The sequence below is a fragment of the Electrophorus electricus genome, chromosome 16, assembly GCF_041902795.1.
Source record: "Electrophorus electricus isolate QZ-2024a chromosome 16, ASM4190279v1, whole genome shotgun sequence".
Taxonomy (NCBI): Eukaryota; Metazoa; Chordata; class Actinopteri; order Gymnotiformes; family Gymnotidae; genus Electrophorus; species Electrophorus electricus.
The window spans coordinates 17,601,797-17,619,718 of record NC_137512.1 but is presented as its reverse complement, the minus strand read 5'-3'; the positions used below and the strand labels follow the sequence as shown (position 1 = coordinate 17,619,718).

The following is a 17,922-nucleotide window of genomic DNA, read 5'->3' as shown; positions in this document are numbered from 1 at the left end:
AATAACCTTCTATTGCTGCTCCAGTGGCATCTGATTACCAGCAGTGAATCAATGATGACTTATGCAATTCCATTATCTAAAACACACACACACCCTCTAGAAAGGACAACCCTAGTTGTTTCAGTCCTACGCTTCACAAAGTTTTGCACTCATCAGGTTCTGATGGCATAAATGCACAGCAGATGTAAGCCTCTTTGGATGTCATTAGGGCTCCTAATGGCCTTTAGAGAACTCACCTGGACATGTGAACTTAGTATGCACTGAAACTAGCAATATACTAACCATTTCCTCACAATGATCTCCTAGAGCATGGCCAAAGAGAAAATAAGCAAACCATTTGTTTATGAACTGCTGCGTGTGTGCGCGCTCATGTGTGTGTGTGTGTGTGTGTGTGTGTCGTAGGAAACAGCTACTACGAAATGTGGAAACATGAATGACAGCTCTCCGAAAACACACATGAGCACATGGCTGTTCATGGCTCTAAAGCGCATGGAGCACTAGGTGAAGCGCCATGCTATCTGAGATCAGTAGATGCATCGAAAAGGCCTTTTATTCGCAGGCATGTAGGAAATGTGTATACTCCCTCATATTTGGAGCCAATACGGTGTTGAGCCGTAGCACTGGCTGCATGGCACTCAGGCTTTAAGGCCCTGACAGACCATGCCTCACTCAATAGCTGTGTTTTATGATGGCGGTTCATATTGATTTCTGAAGTGAAACCGCAAATTCTAATTACACAAGAACGCATCAGAGGTCTTTAGCCAATAACAATCAGCGACCATAAAAATGAGATGGTTTCAGTGGCCTTGTGTTGTCCACTCACACTGAGCTACACACGTCGATGTTCCTGGCACCGGGCCACTCAACGCAGGCGGCTTGAGAAAGGATCAAACACTGCCTCCATTTGCTAAGCAGCAGAAACTGCAGAATTGACCAGGACAAACCTGCACAGTCAGTCGGCACTCCCAGCCATTTCCCTTTACGCCGTTTGCATAAGTCCAACACTCATTTTTCTCCTTCTCCTGCGGCTCCTCCGAGCGACAGCTTCCCCTGGGCAAAGCAGCATGATGCTCGCCATTCTGCCACAGCTAGAATGGTCAAGGGAGGAAAAAGGGCAGTAAACTGCTGTTGTGTAACTTCCCTGGGCCACGAACGGTAGACTACCAGTACGTGAAAAAGTGCTGGACTGACGAGTGGCATACAGCAACACCTGAGTGCGGGACGCCAACAATTATCGAGAATTTGTCTGAAGAGCTAATGAAGGCAAAATTCCAAGCATTTTAGGTTCCTCTGATTATTTTCCTGTATGCTTCCCTGGGAAGCTTTATTTCTGGCCTCTGTGATTATCACCAAAACTAATAAATGCAATTATTCTGCACGATGTTTGTCATGTTACCTGCTGTAACATCATTAATACGTAGCTCTGAAAGAAATAATATGATTAAAAACATAACAGCACACTCTTGGCAAGCTGTGCAAACATCTGTGACATTGGCATAAACTGAGGTGTTGAGCTCTACCTGACCCGAGTTTATTCTGTAGTGAACCTACTATTAAAATTCTGGTGAGTTTTAGAATGTTTACTTAAGAGGTAATGTTGCTTATTCACCTTTGCGAATAATTACACAGATCAAACCTGTTTTTAATAACATGAAATTAATTGTGAAGTTCTATTAGGACCTAATATAGTCTGTATGAAATTAGGTGGAGATTGAACTGCCAGTGCTGAAATGAGATATTTAATCAAAATTCATCACTCAAGTCCCACAACAGTTATTTTGAAGAAGGCTAAAGACAGCTTCACAGGAGACAAGAGGCAGATTAGAGGGAGGAAAATATGGCAAAAGAAAGGAAAATACTCCTGGAATTTGTGTCTGCAGGCCACGCCAACTTAACTTGCATAGTGACTGGCATAAGATATCTATCTTTCTAACACATATTGGCTAACTAACACCACATAGTTAACCTAAAATAATGACACTCAAAATCACAATTGTTTGTTCCAAAACTGCCATCAATTTACCGCCTCCATATTTCATCGGGTTTTTTTTGGCTCATTTTAGACAGCTTGGAACACACAAAGCTTATTTGCACACTAGGATGTCCTGCAATAGACCTGAAATGTTGATGGGGCCTGAACGGCTGGTGTCAACAGCTGGACAGCAGCAGGAATCCTGGAGCACTGGGGTCTTGTGGGAAGGCCAACGTATGATTGGACAAAACCCCAAAGAATGCTGCAGTAAACTGCACAATGAGCAGTGCCACTGCACACTACTTGAATGCAAAATTCAGCCTGATTGATTACTTGGCAGAAAACATTCTTTGCTTTGTGCTTCTATGCACAAGAAATGTGAGAAATGTGATTGTGGCTGGCACAGGGATTTATCTTTCTGAGAGAACGTGTGGTGTTGGCGTGATCTTTACCCGCCAATAGAAAGAGAACCTGAGGCCAAAATTAACCCCAGTGTAATTTAAATTGTAACTAAGTGAATTTATTCAAAACTGGTTGTAAGCCTAATATCAGCTAATCTTCACTTTCTGCTGCAGAATGAGTTGTCAGAAGGAGCAAGGAAGCAAAAGCGAACAGCCACCAGAAATCCTGCTGCAGGAACGAGGTGGACAGTCTTGCCTCCCCTCAACAGGTTACCTTAGCAACAGCATGATGGTTCAGACTGACTGCCCAACCACATACAGCATGAGGAAAAGTGTACTTATAAGCTTAGGGCAGCGTTTGACAGCTTCAACACAAACTGTACATTATAGGCTCTAAACATCAAGTGAGAGCCCACAGAAGAAATATTTGATTTATTTGTTTGATAATTTTTTTTCCTCCATTGTATTTCAACCAAATGTCACATTATCTGCTGTCCAGAGTAATATGTTATATCTATTTACACTCCCCATAGGTTTTTTTAACATCTAAAACTGGTAAAGATTACTAATGCATTCCACGCTCATGCTTCCTGAACACTGTGAAGAAATAGTTCACAAAAACAAAAAGGTGGAAAAAAATCCTGACACTGCAGGATTGTGGGAGATGAGAAACGTGCTCACGATGTTGTGGCTCATTTTCCAGTAACGAGCCACGTTTGGAAATAGGGTAAAGCTACCCAGGGTGTGCCTTTATCATTGCCTCAGGGATCCTGAGTTAGCATGGTGTGTACTGCTGTGTACGCATATGACACAGCCAACAGCAGACTCCTCTCATCCACAAGGCTTTGCTTATGTCATGCACTTTGCAACGTTTTGGTTTAAAGATGCATGCAAATGGGACACACGCTCGCCTGAAAGCGAAGTGGCTTGTCTCGTGGACTAGGTTATTCCAAGAGCTTCAGCTTTTACAAAGAACTCCCTCTCTCTCCTCTCTGCTGTTCTTCTTCCTCCCTCATTCCCCTCCCCCGTTCTTCTCTCTCCCCTCCCTTGTTCTTCTCTCTCATTCGGTCCCCCCCCCCTTTTTCAGTCATTCACTATAAAGAAAAGCTCACGGTCTGCTAGCGTCCTAGACGAGCTTTAATTTGTTGTGAAGTCGTCTAAAAGCCCCACACCAACAAAACAAGAGCAGAGCAGCTGAGTGGAGCTAGCCCTGGAAGAGCCCACTCAAGCATTACTCATACTGTTAACACATGCAACAGCAGAACATCCAACACTAAAAAAAAAAAAAAAAAAAGTTTATACATGCTAGGTGATGAGACCCTGCATCTTAAATTCCATTTTGCCCTATATGATAAACAACCCCATTAAGGACTACGGAGGAACAGGTCCTATTTAAATATGAGATGGTATAATGTTAATAGTAATTCTCATTTTCCACTCTGCCTGCTGGTACAAGAGAGTGCCAAGGAAGCCTCTTTGATGTCAGTCCAACTGCATAGCTCATGAGACAGAGAGTAATATCTTCTCCAAACAGAAGAAAAAAAAAAAAAACACACCCATTGGCATACACAATAGAAAATTACAGTTATATATAAATTTGGATTCCTTTACAGGCAAGCCTACCACATGTCTACAACCTGCAGAGGTAGGAGTAGAAGCAGAAAAAACAGAAAAAGGTTTGCGCTGGTGTTTAATTCACATCTGCTAAAAGTCGGCGAGATGGAAATGGTGCTCGTTCTCCTCACTTCTGAGGCTCCTCTCTTCTTTTGTGCTTTTCATAACTCAAGCTGACAGGCACAGGGGCATTACAGGGGTGAGCGCTCAAGAATTACTCCCTGCTGTTTCAGGAAATGGAGCACAGCTTTTGTAGGGACTCGCTCCACTTTTGGAGAACCAAGTTAAACATGACGTGACACTCAGAAAATCTGAGAGGGTCATCCATCATGCGTGGATACATGGGCTGGAGGCCTCTCTGAAAGAGTGGTTCAAGAAACAACTTGATCTATAGCTTTCTTCATTTTTAGAGGCTAAAAAAATTTATGATACGACAGACTAAGCAAAGTCGTTACATACTGTCAAAAGGTATACTTAAAAACATACATGAAACTGTCCTTGCAGGTATTAAGCAAGGTAATTACAAATCATGTTTTTTGCATATGAGCATGCTACTTTGAATGCTAAGGACTTGTCTTTAAAAATATCAGAAGGATGACCCTTTTAAGATTTAATTGGTGTGACCATGAGATAAAATTTTTATAGAAGATGAATTCCAGAGCTCAGTGTACGAATTACATGCCTCACGGATATCAAAATTAAGAATAATCCCATTTAGGATTATGATTATGATAATTATGCAAATTAAGTATGTCCAATCCAAACCATGCCAATGTCTGAGTGGCTGCACTGATTATGCAGATTATGTATACCCAGTCTGAACCATGCCAATGTCTGAGTGGCTGCACTGATTATGCAGATTATGTATACCCAGTCTGAAGAAGAAGTCAAAGTGAAAGCACAACTTTCTCAGCACCAAAGCCTCCCTGACCCAGTCCCATATCCCACGGCTTCCAATCCAGCTTCAAGCAGGATGGGAGAAAGGGATCATTTTAAAAACTTACCATTCAATGCAATCTGGCAGGCTTCAAATCCTTTTGTGTGCACACAAAAGAGCAGCTAATGGCACAATCACAGAGATCGAGAAGTCAAAGCATCAAAAACATGGACAGGATAAAATGGAGCAATTTGTTGCTTTCAACACATGCATTGGAGCATCAGGAGTAGGCTTTCCAGAGGAGTCTGGTGCTGTGAAATACTGCTGCAGAATAAAATGCTGCCCATCATATAGAAAGCAGCTGTTTTGCAGTTTATATACACTGCAGTGACTAAATGATGCATCTAATTGTCCCTACACGTTTGGGGACCCATATTACCATAGATCATTTTTGTTGGTCATCTCCACCCATTTGAGGACAAGATATGTGGAATTCAGCAAATGACACCATCCAACTCTTCTCCCCCCCCCCCCCCCCAGAGAGATTGCCAGGCCATAGCCATAGCCCCACACACACACACACACACACACACACACACACACACACACACACACACACACACACACACACACCTGAGCCGAGCGGACCTTCTGCATAGGAGAGATTGTCAGCTCAAATTCCTCAAAACACCTCGGAGGCTTTAGAGCCTCTCCATTTCACTACCGCCCAATACTAACCCAGAAATGCCACACTTGTGGCTGGACCTCTTTGGGCTGCATGAAAGCTTCACAGCATGGGCCACCCCGAATCCGGCTGCAGTGTACAAGGCTAATTACACACAACTCAATTCAACCAGAGTAAGATCCGGTTTTCTGGCCTGGGCACATCAAAGCGGACCAAAGGAGGGAAAAAAAAAAGATGCGAAGGGGGGGAAAATTGTCAAAGCATGCTGCGATTTTATGAATATTCATGGTGCCATCACGGGATGGGAAGCTTTCCCATCATGACTTCTCGTTAAGGCGTAACATGTTGACAAAATACAAGCAGCTGCGAAGAGGAAAAAGCATCTTATCGCTTCAACATCTGTGGCACCGATTTACGATCAAGGGCGTAAAGTGTCTTCTCTGTGGAGAGCACGGCAGTGTGTAGGATTTGGGCGTTCTGTTGGCCTACAGCAAGTGACTGGATTCCACAGGAGCGCGTTGGTTTTGTAATGATCTGTGTACTGAGAACATGACAAAATGCAGATAGGGAAAGGACAGTGTGTGCTCAGCTTCTAAAACAGTCCCATCAGAGGATTCAACTCTCGTGTCTTAATGAGGGCCACTGTAAATAAGAGATTACCCTGTGGATTGGAAGATTCGCAAGGACAATTTGCATTTAAAATGAGCTATAATTATATACCAGAGTCTACATTCTGAAGGATACCAGTGGTAGGATAAAAGGGAAACATCTCAGAGTCAAATCTTACAATTTTACATTGATTCAGTTGGTTGCAGAGAAGAAAACACTATCTTGGGAATTCAAAAGGTTTTTGAAGACCTGGATATAGTTTCTTCATGTTTAGGAAGTAGTGCATTACTGGCAAACGTACTGCCTCCCTTTGGTGGTAAAGTTAATGACAAAGATCTAGTTTGGTTAATTTATTTAAATAGACCAAATACATTTTGTAAATGTGATGAGTTTTAGTCATAACCATACTTTTGCTCCTATTACTTTATAAACAAAGTTAGAACTGTGTTAGCAATTCTGCAGATACAGCGCACTTCATATGTTACAGTGGATATATAGCTTCTAAGAGCGGTGCAGTTTGGATACTGGATGAACTGTGTAGGAGTCTTGACCCTTTTTATTCACAGTGTTTCCGTATTAGGGGACCTGGAGTCAACTAATCAGACAATGAGCATTCTGTCATCGGTTCATACACAAGAGGGCAAGCGAAAGGTCTAGAGTTGTATTTGCATTTGCAGATTGGCGCTGTTATCCCTCAACATGAGAACAAGTGTCAATGGCAGTAAGGCAGGGAATCATTATGAGATTACACAAGACAACTAGGCAAGTCTAGCCTCACCAGAAGCAAGTGTGTACAGTACGACATCAAGTGCCTGAAAATCTCCAATGAGCATTGAATTTGAGTCTCTCCAGTGTTTTATTGCCAAGCAAAATGTCTCAGCTCCCAGGAGTCTCCCGGATTCCCTCCAAATCGCAAACATCCTTCATCACAAATCAGCAAGTTAGAATTTTAGCATAAACCATATCCACTAGTTAACATTAATGAAGATCATTCTTGGATATAATCCAAGTGTAACTAGTATAACTACTTACCTAATTAGGTGAATAATGATTATTCCTCATTAACAATGTGTTTATTGCTGTCTGAGTACCTCAAGGCACTTGATTATCAGTAATCCTGCAATTACTGATGTATTTTCTCTGACAGGGTTCTATCTTAACGGTATCCTTGGATTCTAGCCTAACTTACTAGCATACTTCCATGAACACAACGAAGCACTTTTGATTGCTGATCTGAACAAGAGCAACTGCTGTAAATGTAAAAAGTACATTGTCTTCACTGCTAACCACTGAACAGATGTGCAGACACCACTCACCCATGTGCATTTCAACAATGGGACAGTCAGTCAGCAAAAAATGGCTCTTATAGCCTAGCAAGCTAAGCAGTCCAGCAAAAATTACCGTAATTCTACTAAAACATGCAGTCTGTCAATCAGCTCAGTGAATCAATTGATTGATACATTGCAAATAAGCAAGAGCACACTGGATATCTTAGCAGCAGCAAATAATCTGGTCAACAGTAGTGGATTATGACTGCAAAATACTTTAAGACTTTCAGGAAAACTGCTGAACAGATCCAGGATGGAGGTACAGCCTCAAGACCATATAACACTTTGAACTTTATTAAAAAAAAAATAATAATAATAATAAAAAAAAAAAACAGCTTCTGGAGCTCTGGGATGGAAGTCTTATTGACTGATGACAGATGATAGATGAGAAGTCATAGTGCATAAGATGAACTTGTCCCAGAGTGAGGAAAAGGGGGGGTGGGGGGGACAACCAGTCATTAGATGCATAATAGCTCATGTATGGAACATGGTAACATGGGAAAGCATAGATGCCAACGGCTCACTGCGCTGAAGCCTGAAGTACATATATGCATCTTAACTGCTCACATTCAACTAAATGCCTCAAAACTGGTCAGTGCTTCACCTTCGAGCAGGACAGTGACCCGAAGTACAATACAGTCGTTAGCATACAGAATCAACATGCAGTTGAGAAAATATGACAAGACAGTACAACTGTACAAAAGCTAAATTAGAATTTTTTTTTTTTTTCTTGGTGTACTTCAAAGATGCATTTGAAAGAGTGCCCAGAACTGTTCAATTGGGGGAAAAAGATTGAATTATGTCTCCTTTAAGTAAAATTGTCATTTTATGCTTGGTTAGAACACAGTTGCCATCTACGAGGTCTGCCTGAAGTCTGTGACTCATAGATATCAACAGACATTGTGTATGTTCCCGGCTGCTGGCTCTGCAAGCCTCTTCGTTCCCGCTTGTTCAGTTCCTGCCCGTTTCAGGAGCCTCGTGCCTTCCGTCTTCAGTACGTACAACACATGTTCAGCTTGGCTGGTCAGCTACAGCCCACTTTTTTGGCCCTGAAAAACTCCAGTCATTTTAACTGCTCTTGATGACTGTGCCAAGGCGGGCAGGGCAGACACCATGCAGTGGAGAAGAGTAGAAGTATTTATTAAAATGGGCCAGATCAGTTGCGCCATGTGACGTCACATCTAGGAGCAAACCCAAACAGCTTGAAGAGTCATATGCGCTCCATATAAAGAAATACATCTCACCATTTCATGTTTCGCAGTTTCTTGCCTGGTGGCACAATGACAAATCTCAAAAGTGAACTGGCAAGAAAAATGCAGTTTTGTTTACTCTGTCTTGTTTAAAAAAAAAGAGCCTGCGATTCCCGTATTTTTAACCCAATACAAAGGCCCTTGAATGTAAAGCTAACCTTCTGTAGTTTAAGACAAATAGTCAACAATTCACTTTACTTAAATGCATCAGAGCATAAAACCGAAGCATAAAAGTCACTGTCCTAATTACTTTCAAGCTACACATTATGTCATTTCCCCCCTGAAAACATCAAACATCATCCACTTCCTAAATATAGTGTAATATCTTCAGTAATCTAATTCTGAAAAGATAGACTGTATTAGCTTAATACAAAAAGTGCAGCACTCCAACAAAACACCAGAGAGAAGCACAGTCTTACATAGGTCTTTGCAGGGCCTCCAACACCATTCAAAAACACCCAGTCCAGGTGTCTAGAGGTATTAGCATTTTAGATCCTAGTTTTAGCAGAATGCCTAGCTTTCCTGAAATAGTTCCACATAATGGATGATCAATCTTATGGCAGAACATCCCCCTGCAGGGGAAGACTGCCATCTTTGGGTTGAGACAGGTCTTGAGCTCTCCTTCTGACCAGTTGTTATAGAAAGACCGAAACACACACAAATTGGTCAAAAGAAAAGACATTTGGCAAGTAATAGAGGGAAGTCTATTACTTCACAAGTCTCTATGCTTCAGAGAGTTTGCATGTGACAATGCACGACATCTGGCTAAACAAACAACAATGGACCATAGACTATCAGTGACGAAGCCTTAGTACATGAAAGGAAAAAAACTAATATGCTAAACATTGTACAATTTAAAACAAATCTCTTTTCACTCTGCTGAAACTTAGCCAGCAAAAGACATTAGAGGAAAATGACCATGTTTTTAGTGGCACAACAAAAGGAGAAAAGCCCCAGGCCACAGTTGCTCCCACTTGATCAATGAGGACTTTTACAAAGCAAACATTTGTCACTCTCCCTTGTTGCTTTAGACCAGAGCACAGCTCTATAACCATTCACAGTAACAGCAGAACTGCCAGAGACATAGCAGAACTACATCGACAGACTGAGCTTGAACAGCAGAATGAGGTAGAGCAGACATCAGCTTGCCTGTCAGCTTGGTACAGCGAGCATATAGCTCCCAAACAGAGTTGCTTGCACATGCCGTGGACACCTCACATCACAGTTAAAGAAAAAAGAAGTAAACTGGAAAAATATATGGAATGGCATAATTAGGACTATATTTAGTGCAATGGATAGAGAAGTTCAAAAAAGTTCTTGCATTAGCATAATACAGACGTCTAAAAGCAAGACATCTCCTACAGGTTCATAAACGTTAAAAAATTAAAATTAAAAAAAAAAAAAAAAAAAAAAAAAAAACCTGAAGAGGCACATGGAACTGCAAGTCAAGGTGAAGTTTGGCTCAAAAAACAAAAAAAACACTTAAGCATGTTGGAGACAGCAGAAACCTGGCCTCAGAATTCCTCCCTGGCAAGGTGTGTCTAATGCAATAAACTGTTTCTAACCGCACTCTCTCGCTGGTGAGGCATGCTGTCAGTTCAATCCGTGCTACTTACACAACTGACACGATATCCCCGCGCCGCACCTCGAAGTTCCTCACACTCCAGCGGTTGAGAAGCACAATGTCGAATGTGTCTGCTCCCTCTGGGTTCAGCGAAGGCTGGTGGGGAAAGGTAAACATGGATTTCACTGCACGCTTTGTACTGCTCTACGCTCTGCCGGCCTGGAGACGGCCTGAGACACGGCAGAGACAGAGGGATCACTGAGGAGACGCGGTATCTGCCATCACGCAGCCACTGGTGCCTCACAGAACAGGCAAATCCTCGCAGCTCATTTAGCAGGTATTTCTCCAAGACTTGAAGCCACACAAGCAACAGCAATGGCTGGCTGTTTATTAGCTCAGATCAGGGAGTGTGTGCACTGTGGTTATGTTGTTATTTGAAAAACTTGTTATTCAATGCTGGCTTGCCTGCATAATGTGACCACAGAATTTTAAAAAGCAGCAAAGGTTTGAATTTCTCGTGCATTCCTGCAGAACAAAATTGTCTTAAGGATTCTAGCAGTTCTACAGAAATCAACAAGGCATGCATACTAATAGTAATCTAATCAGAATAAAAAAAAAAAAAAACAGAACCAGAAATCAGATAGAACAAATTGAATACTTCTACAAGAAAAAAATGCCAGTTTGTTTCATTAAGTGACAGCATATCAAAAGACTCTCAAGCGTGTAAGCAGACTGATATGACACACAGGCATCTGATGAATCATTAAGCCAGATCTCTGTAAGTCATTTCATGCTTGCTGAGATAATTGACAGAATACCTCTTATCTGTCTTTCTAAAATAAATATCCTGACGAGATCTTCCAACTGGGAAATTTATCCGTCACAGATGGTTGCACATCATTTTTATTCAGACATACTCTCCCATACTGGTGTCAAAATCTTCCAACTGGTGTCACCTTTCAATACTGCTCAGAGAGTTCTCTTTTTAAAAAAATATTATTTCAATTACTGGGTAAATATGCAGGAAAGAGCAAACAGCAAGTGAGATTATTTAAAACAAATGCGTGAACTTTAAAAAGAAAATGCAGGAAAGAATTAAAAGGGAAGGGTTTGTCAAAAGCATTCATCAAATGATTAGTTTAAATTTAAACACTTACAATCAAAATGTAAGTAATTTATAAAATAAATAAAAAACATTTATTCTCTATTCTTATTGTTATTTTCTGGTGCTTGTGTCAGGCATGGCACATATGCTGACATCAGCACCCAGGTCTTCATGGAATTTTTGACTGAATCCAGGCTAACTCAACTAAAATGCTGTGCAGGTATTGGTTTCCTGTTTGTCAGGTGTTTCAGGGGATGAGAGCTAGCTCAGCGTATTAAAGAGAATCCCACCTGCATTGAGCTTCCATCCACCCGCGCCACATAGGCAAGCCGATCCAGCACAGTGACTGTCACAGGAACTGCTACAAAAAAGCCACTCATGAACGCTCTGAAATACCGCCGGCCAAAACCTGCTTTCTGAGCCATTACCTGAAAAGAGAGGGTCATTCACTATGACTGCGCACACAACACTCATGCACAAGAGTCTTATTTATTCAAGTACACATGCTGCAAGACTGTGACTAAGTTTCTGACATGAATACATTTTGACTAAAATAGCAACTACTGTTTATATAGTATTTACATAAATAAAACTATTTTATTTCAAAACATGAATATGGTATAATTTTACACATTTTACTGTACGTTGCTCGGAAGGAACAGCTGAATGCTAGTTACAGAAATGAACATTGCCTGCCAGTGATAATTCTTAACAGCACACTGGATGGGTATTGTTCAGGTATTGTTTCAAGTATGGTTCTAGTACACCATCGATGCATAATGATCACAAACAGATAACTCAGGGGACGGTCACGGAAGGTCTCCAAACATACTCTCAATAAGAAAGAACAATCTGTGGCATTTTGGAAAAGGTCATTCCATCTCAAATCAGTGTGGCTGAACAATGCGCGCCACAGATCCTGGAGCCACAGCATAAGACACCAACACTATTTTGCATCGGACACTTTGATGAGGCGAATTACGCATCATTACATAGCTTTCTATGAAAACTTCCGTCTTTTACAAGTGCAATCAATGGAACAGGTGAGGGGTAGCACTAACCTTTGCTAAATTAGTTGTAGTAAAATATGGGTAATCTGCAAAGTACCATCTGTCAGGGTGTTTTAAACATAATCCTTTTTTCAGAGCCTACTGTGAAATACATCCACTTTCCCTAGAGCAGCATGGCAGACTTTTGTTATTGCTAGGATGCTATTTTTGTAAATCTTTCCATGGTAATTAAACCATGCCACTACGTGCCCACATCCTGAGAGTGGTGGATTACTGGACAAACGCCCAAGTCACATGCTACCAGTCCCACTTGGATGCGCCACATTACCCAGGATTCTATGTGATTTATACTTTATCATCGTTAATGTGAGGACAACATTAAGCTCGGCCTACTATTGAAATGTGTGTTAGTTATCGCAATTAAATTTGTTTTTAACACATCTCATAAAATTGATTTTGACACGAATTCATTACTTATTCAGTATACATGTTATTAAAGAGCATAAATAATTACCAGAGCTGAGAGAATGACATTTTCGTAAAGGGGCGGTGCGCGCAAGTTGCCGAAAACCCACGTATCACGTAGCTCCTTCTGCAGAAGATCTTGGTAAATTCTTGCCACCGTATTGCTTCATGTGAATTGGCGCATGGTGCTATTACATGTCAAATGTAAACGTCTTTTTCACAATTTAATCTTAGGATTAGTTGCTGCTCAGACAGTTAAACATTAACTATAAGTGACCTGCAGCAACTGATATACATTTGCTAAATTTGATATAAAAGGTAGTTTCGACAGCCCCGCATCAACTCGATTAGCCATCACAGCAGATGTTACAACTACTGCTGTGTGTGAAGCAAGAATTGTAGCAGTAGACATTAAAAGTTCAATATCTTGCATAAACTGTTCAATTCTTTTGTAGTTTTACATCTTTGATTTGCATTCAGTTGTGTTCAGAGAGCGTTGGCATACAAGGCTGGTAGGTTACGCTTATAAATGAGAGCGAAAGAACAATCCGCCTATATTTTACTTTTATGTGCAGATGAAGCCTGTAGTCGTGTCACAAACCTGCCAAATGGTAGTTGCTTGTGTGCACAACCATTTTCATAGAAGGCTATTATCGCAAATAATACTACGGTGTTCCCATAGAGTATCACCTAAGGGAGGTTAACCTGGATAAATACCATAGGACTAGCTAAGATGTATGCCTCTTTCTTAGCCACGAGGGTACACCTTTTAATAACTCTTTAGGAAGTGCGAAAAGTGAATACCGCCATCCAAGGCTTGAACAGTATCTGGTTAGCGAGCTAGCTAGTGTGCTTTGCTCACATTCCCTAGCATGCTAAGTATAGTGGCTAGCTAGCTAACTAGTTCATTTGTAGGAGCACTAACGTGCGCCCCATAAAAAAGACAAAATGTCAGAATATTATCTATATCATGTTGATAGGTTTAATGACATTTCATATTTGAACTTCAATGATAGCAGCCTTGATCCATTTCACTCACCTATGATGTGATGTGCATGTTGCGTGTCGCTCTTTTGCTTACGAAAACCGCTCAAAATACAGTTGTCCCCAGTGTCCTTAAGCACGCCGGTTTTACACAGCTCGGTCAAATTCCAAATCAGAATGGCATTTTTAGCGGTTAGTGGCCTAAATATCACAAGACTGTTTTATTAAAGATGAACCAAACTACATTAATCAAAATCAAAATTATTTTGTTGTTGTTATTATTAAAAAAATAAGAATTTTCATGTTAAATTTTGTCATTCAGTGTATAGCTTAGGTTTCTTAGTGATCTTTATTAAATAATTTGTATCTTTATAAATCATTAGACCCATCAATTATTAACTAATGATTTTTACCAACACTATTAAACACTATACACATTTGCTTTTAATATTAAAACACTCTGTACATCAATGAACCTTTATTCATTAATGGCTAATATTCAACATTTACAAATAAAAATGTTCATTGCAACATTCAAAGCTATGAACTGGTTACATTTTCATATAAACACAGTTTGTACAAAATCTTTAACACTGGCTATATGGAATACTTTCATCCCATTGTATGATATAAAGTACAACTTTACAGGTTCAAAAAATTGAACAAAAACATAAAACCTAATTCATACAAAAGGTGAGACAAAGTGAGAGAAAAAGATAATACAAGAATACTAGCTGATTTTTCTAAAACTGGTCACTGGGCAATCCATTAAAAATTATAAAATGTGATTGCCTAAAATGATCATCTTTTCATAGAATAGGCATATGTGAACACAACTGCAACACTTAATAAAATAGTTCAAACAAGCAACATACTAATGGCCACCATTTACAATGCATTAGGTCACATTCCCAAGTGAGTTTTTTATTCTTGTATCTTCTTATGAAATCAAAAACTGACATACTTTCTTTTATCAAGATTTAAAACTGTGTTTATTCACAAGGTATCAATAAAAAATTCCATAATGTGAATTATTTCAGTTGTGAAATCACTTTAATTAAACAAGCATTTCTACTATGAATGTAAAAGCTCTATGATCTATTTTATGGTGCAGCTTCGTATGCTATAATTAATTGTTAATTATGACTGTGGGAATAGACAACCCACTTTTTCTACTAACCCAAACTTGTTTTTCATTCATCATTATCATTTTGTCTGTCTTGGCTTAGAAATGAGTGAAAAGTCTGTAGGAAAATTTTGGATTGGCGGTTAGCATTTCACTTTGCAATTTGAATTTTGTGTAATGTGTGATTGTAACCATTTGTGGTTTTCTCTGACAATACACAGAGATGCAGTGAAACAGTGACAACTATAAGCAAATTACATTGCAAGATAACCATTAAACTGTAGTTAACTTTCAAATCCTGCATACTTGCATTCAATATGGCAAGCTCCAACAAGTATCTACATTTAACACTTTCAGCTAGCAGAAAAAAAGGCAGTTTGATCATTTAGGTATTTACTACCCCTTTTTAACAATATTAATAATTATTCATGTACAGCTGTGCAAAGATTTGGGTTGGCAGGCTGACAGTGAAACAGCTTTTTGCTAATTTAAATTATTTTTGCTATATCGAGGGTTTAATTTGTTGTTGTTTATTTTATTTATTTTTGCAGTGCAGCAAAGCTGTACCATTTGCAGTGCCATATACATGCGATATTTTTAAAGAAGTGTCCCCATAGTTAGTAATTCAAACACATTTAGGGACATTTTTAAAATCTATTAATAATAAGTATCAACCGTATTAGAGTTGCTCCATGAAATCTGAAAGGACATGAAAAATAAGCTATAAGTTTCTCTTTGAATGTCTATAATAAATGTTAAAAGAAGGCATGACATATAAAAAGAAAATCCATCCATAATAACTGTGACACATTTGGAAAAACGTCTTAACAGTGAATATACATTCTTTAAAAAAATTACATTTATGAATAAAAAGCATACAAAAAAAATCAGTATAGTATTCTTTAAAATGTGTGTGTGCCATGCCTGGCCCCAATTCAAGAATATACTGGCAGTGATTTTTACATTTTCTCTGCATGCCCACCTGAACTCTCCTCTTAGATTAGCATGAGGATATGCTGTCCATATTGTCTCCTAGAATGAGAATAAGCTTCTCCCCATTGATCACAGAATATTTTTTTAGTTAATTCTACTTTTAGCTAAGCAGTGCAAACCAATTCTATCTGAAATCTCTGAAACCGGAATTCTTTCAGAGAAAATTTCACCTTAAAACTGAAGGGCCCTTGTGCTACAAACATGACACTCTTTAGGAATCTACAGTGGTTATATTGCTTGACACTGTACATGCCTCATGCTGTCTTAGTCTAAGCTTCGGCACACTGTATAAAAAGCACATTGTCAAGCACAAGCATTCACGCTTACGTGGTTTAAGCGTCCCTAACTACTCTCACGGACAGAAAAGTGAATAGTATTTGTATCTTTGGCACAATACTTGGAGACTACACGATTTCATTACATGGCACAATGAACGTTCAGGCAGGGTTGGCAGATACAGGGCTACGTTAGAAAGAAACACTAAGGAATATGTAGCACCTTTCAGCCATTCCAAAAAATACAAAGCAGTTAAAACAAGTTGCAGGTCTAGCTGCACAACTTTATCTATGTAAGGCCTAAAAACAGTGCCATGGTGGACAGTGAATACTGTACAGTTATGGGATTTTATACATCTATCAAAAATACCTTGCAAGCAATGTTTTGTAACTTTGCTCTAAGTGGGATGTGGACCTGCCAGATCTAAAGATTTAACTGTAAACTATATGCCCTTTGCAGATTCTAATTGTAATTCTCTTAATGGCTATTGTTGTACATCAGCCAAAATGAACATTAATGGAAAATATGCCAAGGTATGCAGCCTTGAATCAGTTTATGTTGGGCTGTGATAACTGATCCTGGAAACTGATCAAGAAATTGATTTGAACCAGGCCCCAAATTAATAATGTAAAAGGCCATCCAGGAACAAAAGGGACAACTACAGTTCATCTGCAATGGTTAAAGGAAATAAGCGCAGCAGTACATCTGCAAACATACAAAAGCTGAGCTGCTGAGTGTCCTCAGCTCATCCACCGGCCAGGTCACGTAGACTACCCATTAATTACATACATATTTTACAGAGCGGTACTGTGGTGGATTCATTGCTGAACAAAACAAAGCAGTCGCTACAACGAAAACAGAAATAGAAACCATTATCTTCCATTTTAGGTGATACAAAAAAATAAACTGCATATATAAAAATTAATTCTTCCCTTCCCTTCAGTAATCCAGTGTGAGAGTTTCTAAGTGTGGGCTGGAGTTCCAGCACTGCGTCATGGATGGCCATGGAGCAGGGCAACCCTAGAGCTGTGAAACTTTCCGAGGCGTGAGTCTGTGTCTGGGCTCCGAGAGGATCCTTTGGGTGCGGCTAAGATGTGGCTTGGAGGGTAGGTTGGGGTTGTCCACGGTGGGTGGCACCGACAGACTGTGAGGCAGTGGGGTGGCCCGCCGTGGGTTGTTCCGCTCGTAGACGCTGTAGGGAGGTGGAGTCTTGCTGCCGCGGCGCACAAGGTTGTCAACGGGGGCAACGGGAGGTAGGGGCGGATCAGGCGGGGATGGCTCGACACTACACATCTCGGAGACGCTACAGCGGCTAAGGGAGGAGATACCGCTGCTGTAGCTGCCGGAACGGGCGGGCGAGTGCGACGCCAGGCTGCCCGCAGGCAGGCCGTCGGTAGGGGAGGGCGTGAGGGGTGGAGCTGTGGTCTACGGAGGACACAGGATGGTCATTACCAGCTATGCAAAATGATATGAATGAAAGAGGTTCTGAAGTTGTTTCAGTAATGAAAATAGCTTTTGTAGGACACAAAGGACATGTTAGTAAATAATATGTTTATCTTCATTGGTTTCTCTCTGAGTACCCAGAATGCAAGCCACTTTTTGTATTGTTGGTCAAATTTCTTACACTTTGGCAGAATTTAATTTGTATTATACGTTTTTTGGC

At 40.3% G+C, this 17,922-nt stretch overlaps 2 protein-coding genes across 14 annotated transcripts in view; both read right to left on the bottom strand.

Moving 5' to 3' along the window:
• The window catches only part of immp2l (inner mitochondrial membrane peptidase subunit 2), a 60,413-nt gene extending 46,412 nt beyond the window's left edge, over nucleotides 1–14,001 (bottom strand). For 7 of the 9 annotated variants that reach the window (XM_027024561.3, XM_081699162.1, XM_081699164.1 and 4 more), the window contains exons 1-3: nucleotides 13,920–14,001; nucleotides 11,696–11,833; nucleotides 10,353–10,456 (exon numbers count right to left, since the gene is read on the bottom strand). In XM_027024561.3, the coding sequence (XP_026880362.1) occupies nucleotides 10,353–10,456; nucleotides 11,696–11,830 (239 nt within the window). In that variant the 5' untranslated portion in view covers nucleotides 11,831–11,833; nucleotides 13,920–14,001. Of the gene's footprint in view, nucleotides 1–7,853; nucleotides 8,668–10,352; nucleotides 10,457–11,695; nucleotides 11,834–12,929; nucleotides 13,347–13,919 lie in introns of those variants that run through there. The other 2 variants (XM_027024563.3, XM_081699161.1) reach the window with 2 other exon arrangements.
• A 322-nt stretch (nucleotides 14,002–14,323) lies between these two features.
• Nucleotides 14,324–17,922, bottom strand: part of dock4a (dedicator of cytokinesis 4a) — a 48,455-nt gene continuing 44,856 nt past the window's right edge. For all 5 annotated transcript variants that reach the window (XM_081698991.1, XM_027024541.3, XM_081698992.1 and 2 more), the window contains one exon: nucleotides 14,324–17,684. In XM_081698991.1, the coding sequence (XP_081555117.1) occupies nucleotides 17,280–17,684 (405 nt within the window). In that variant the 3' untranslated portion in view covers nucleotides 14,324–17,279. The remainder of the gene's footprint in view (nucleotides 17,685–17,922) is intronic.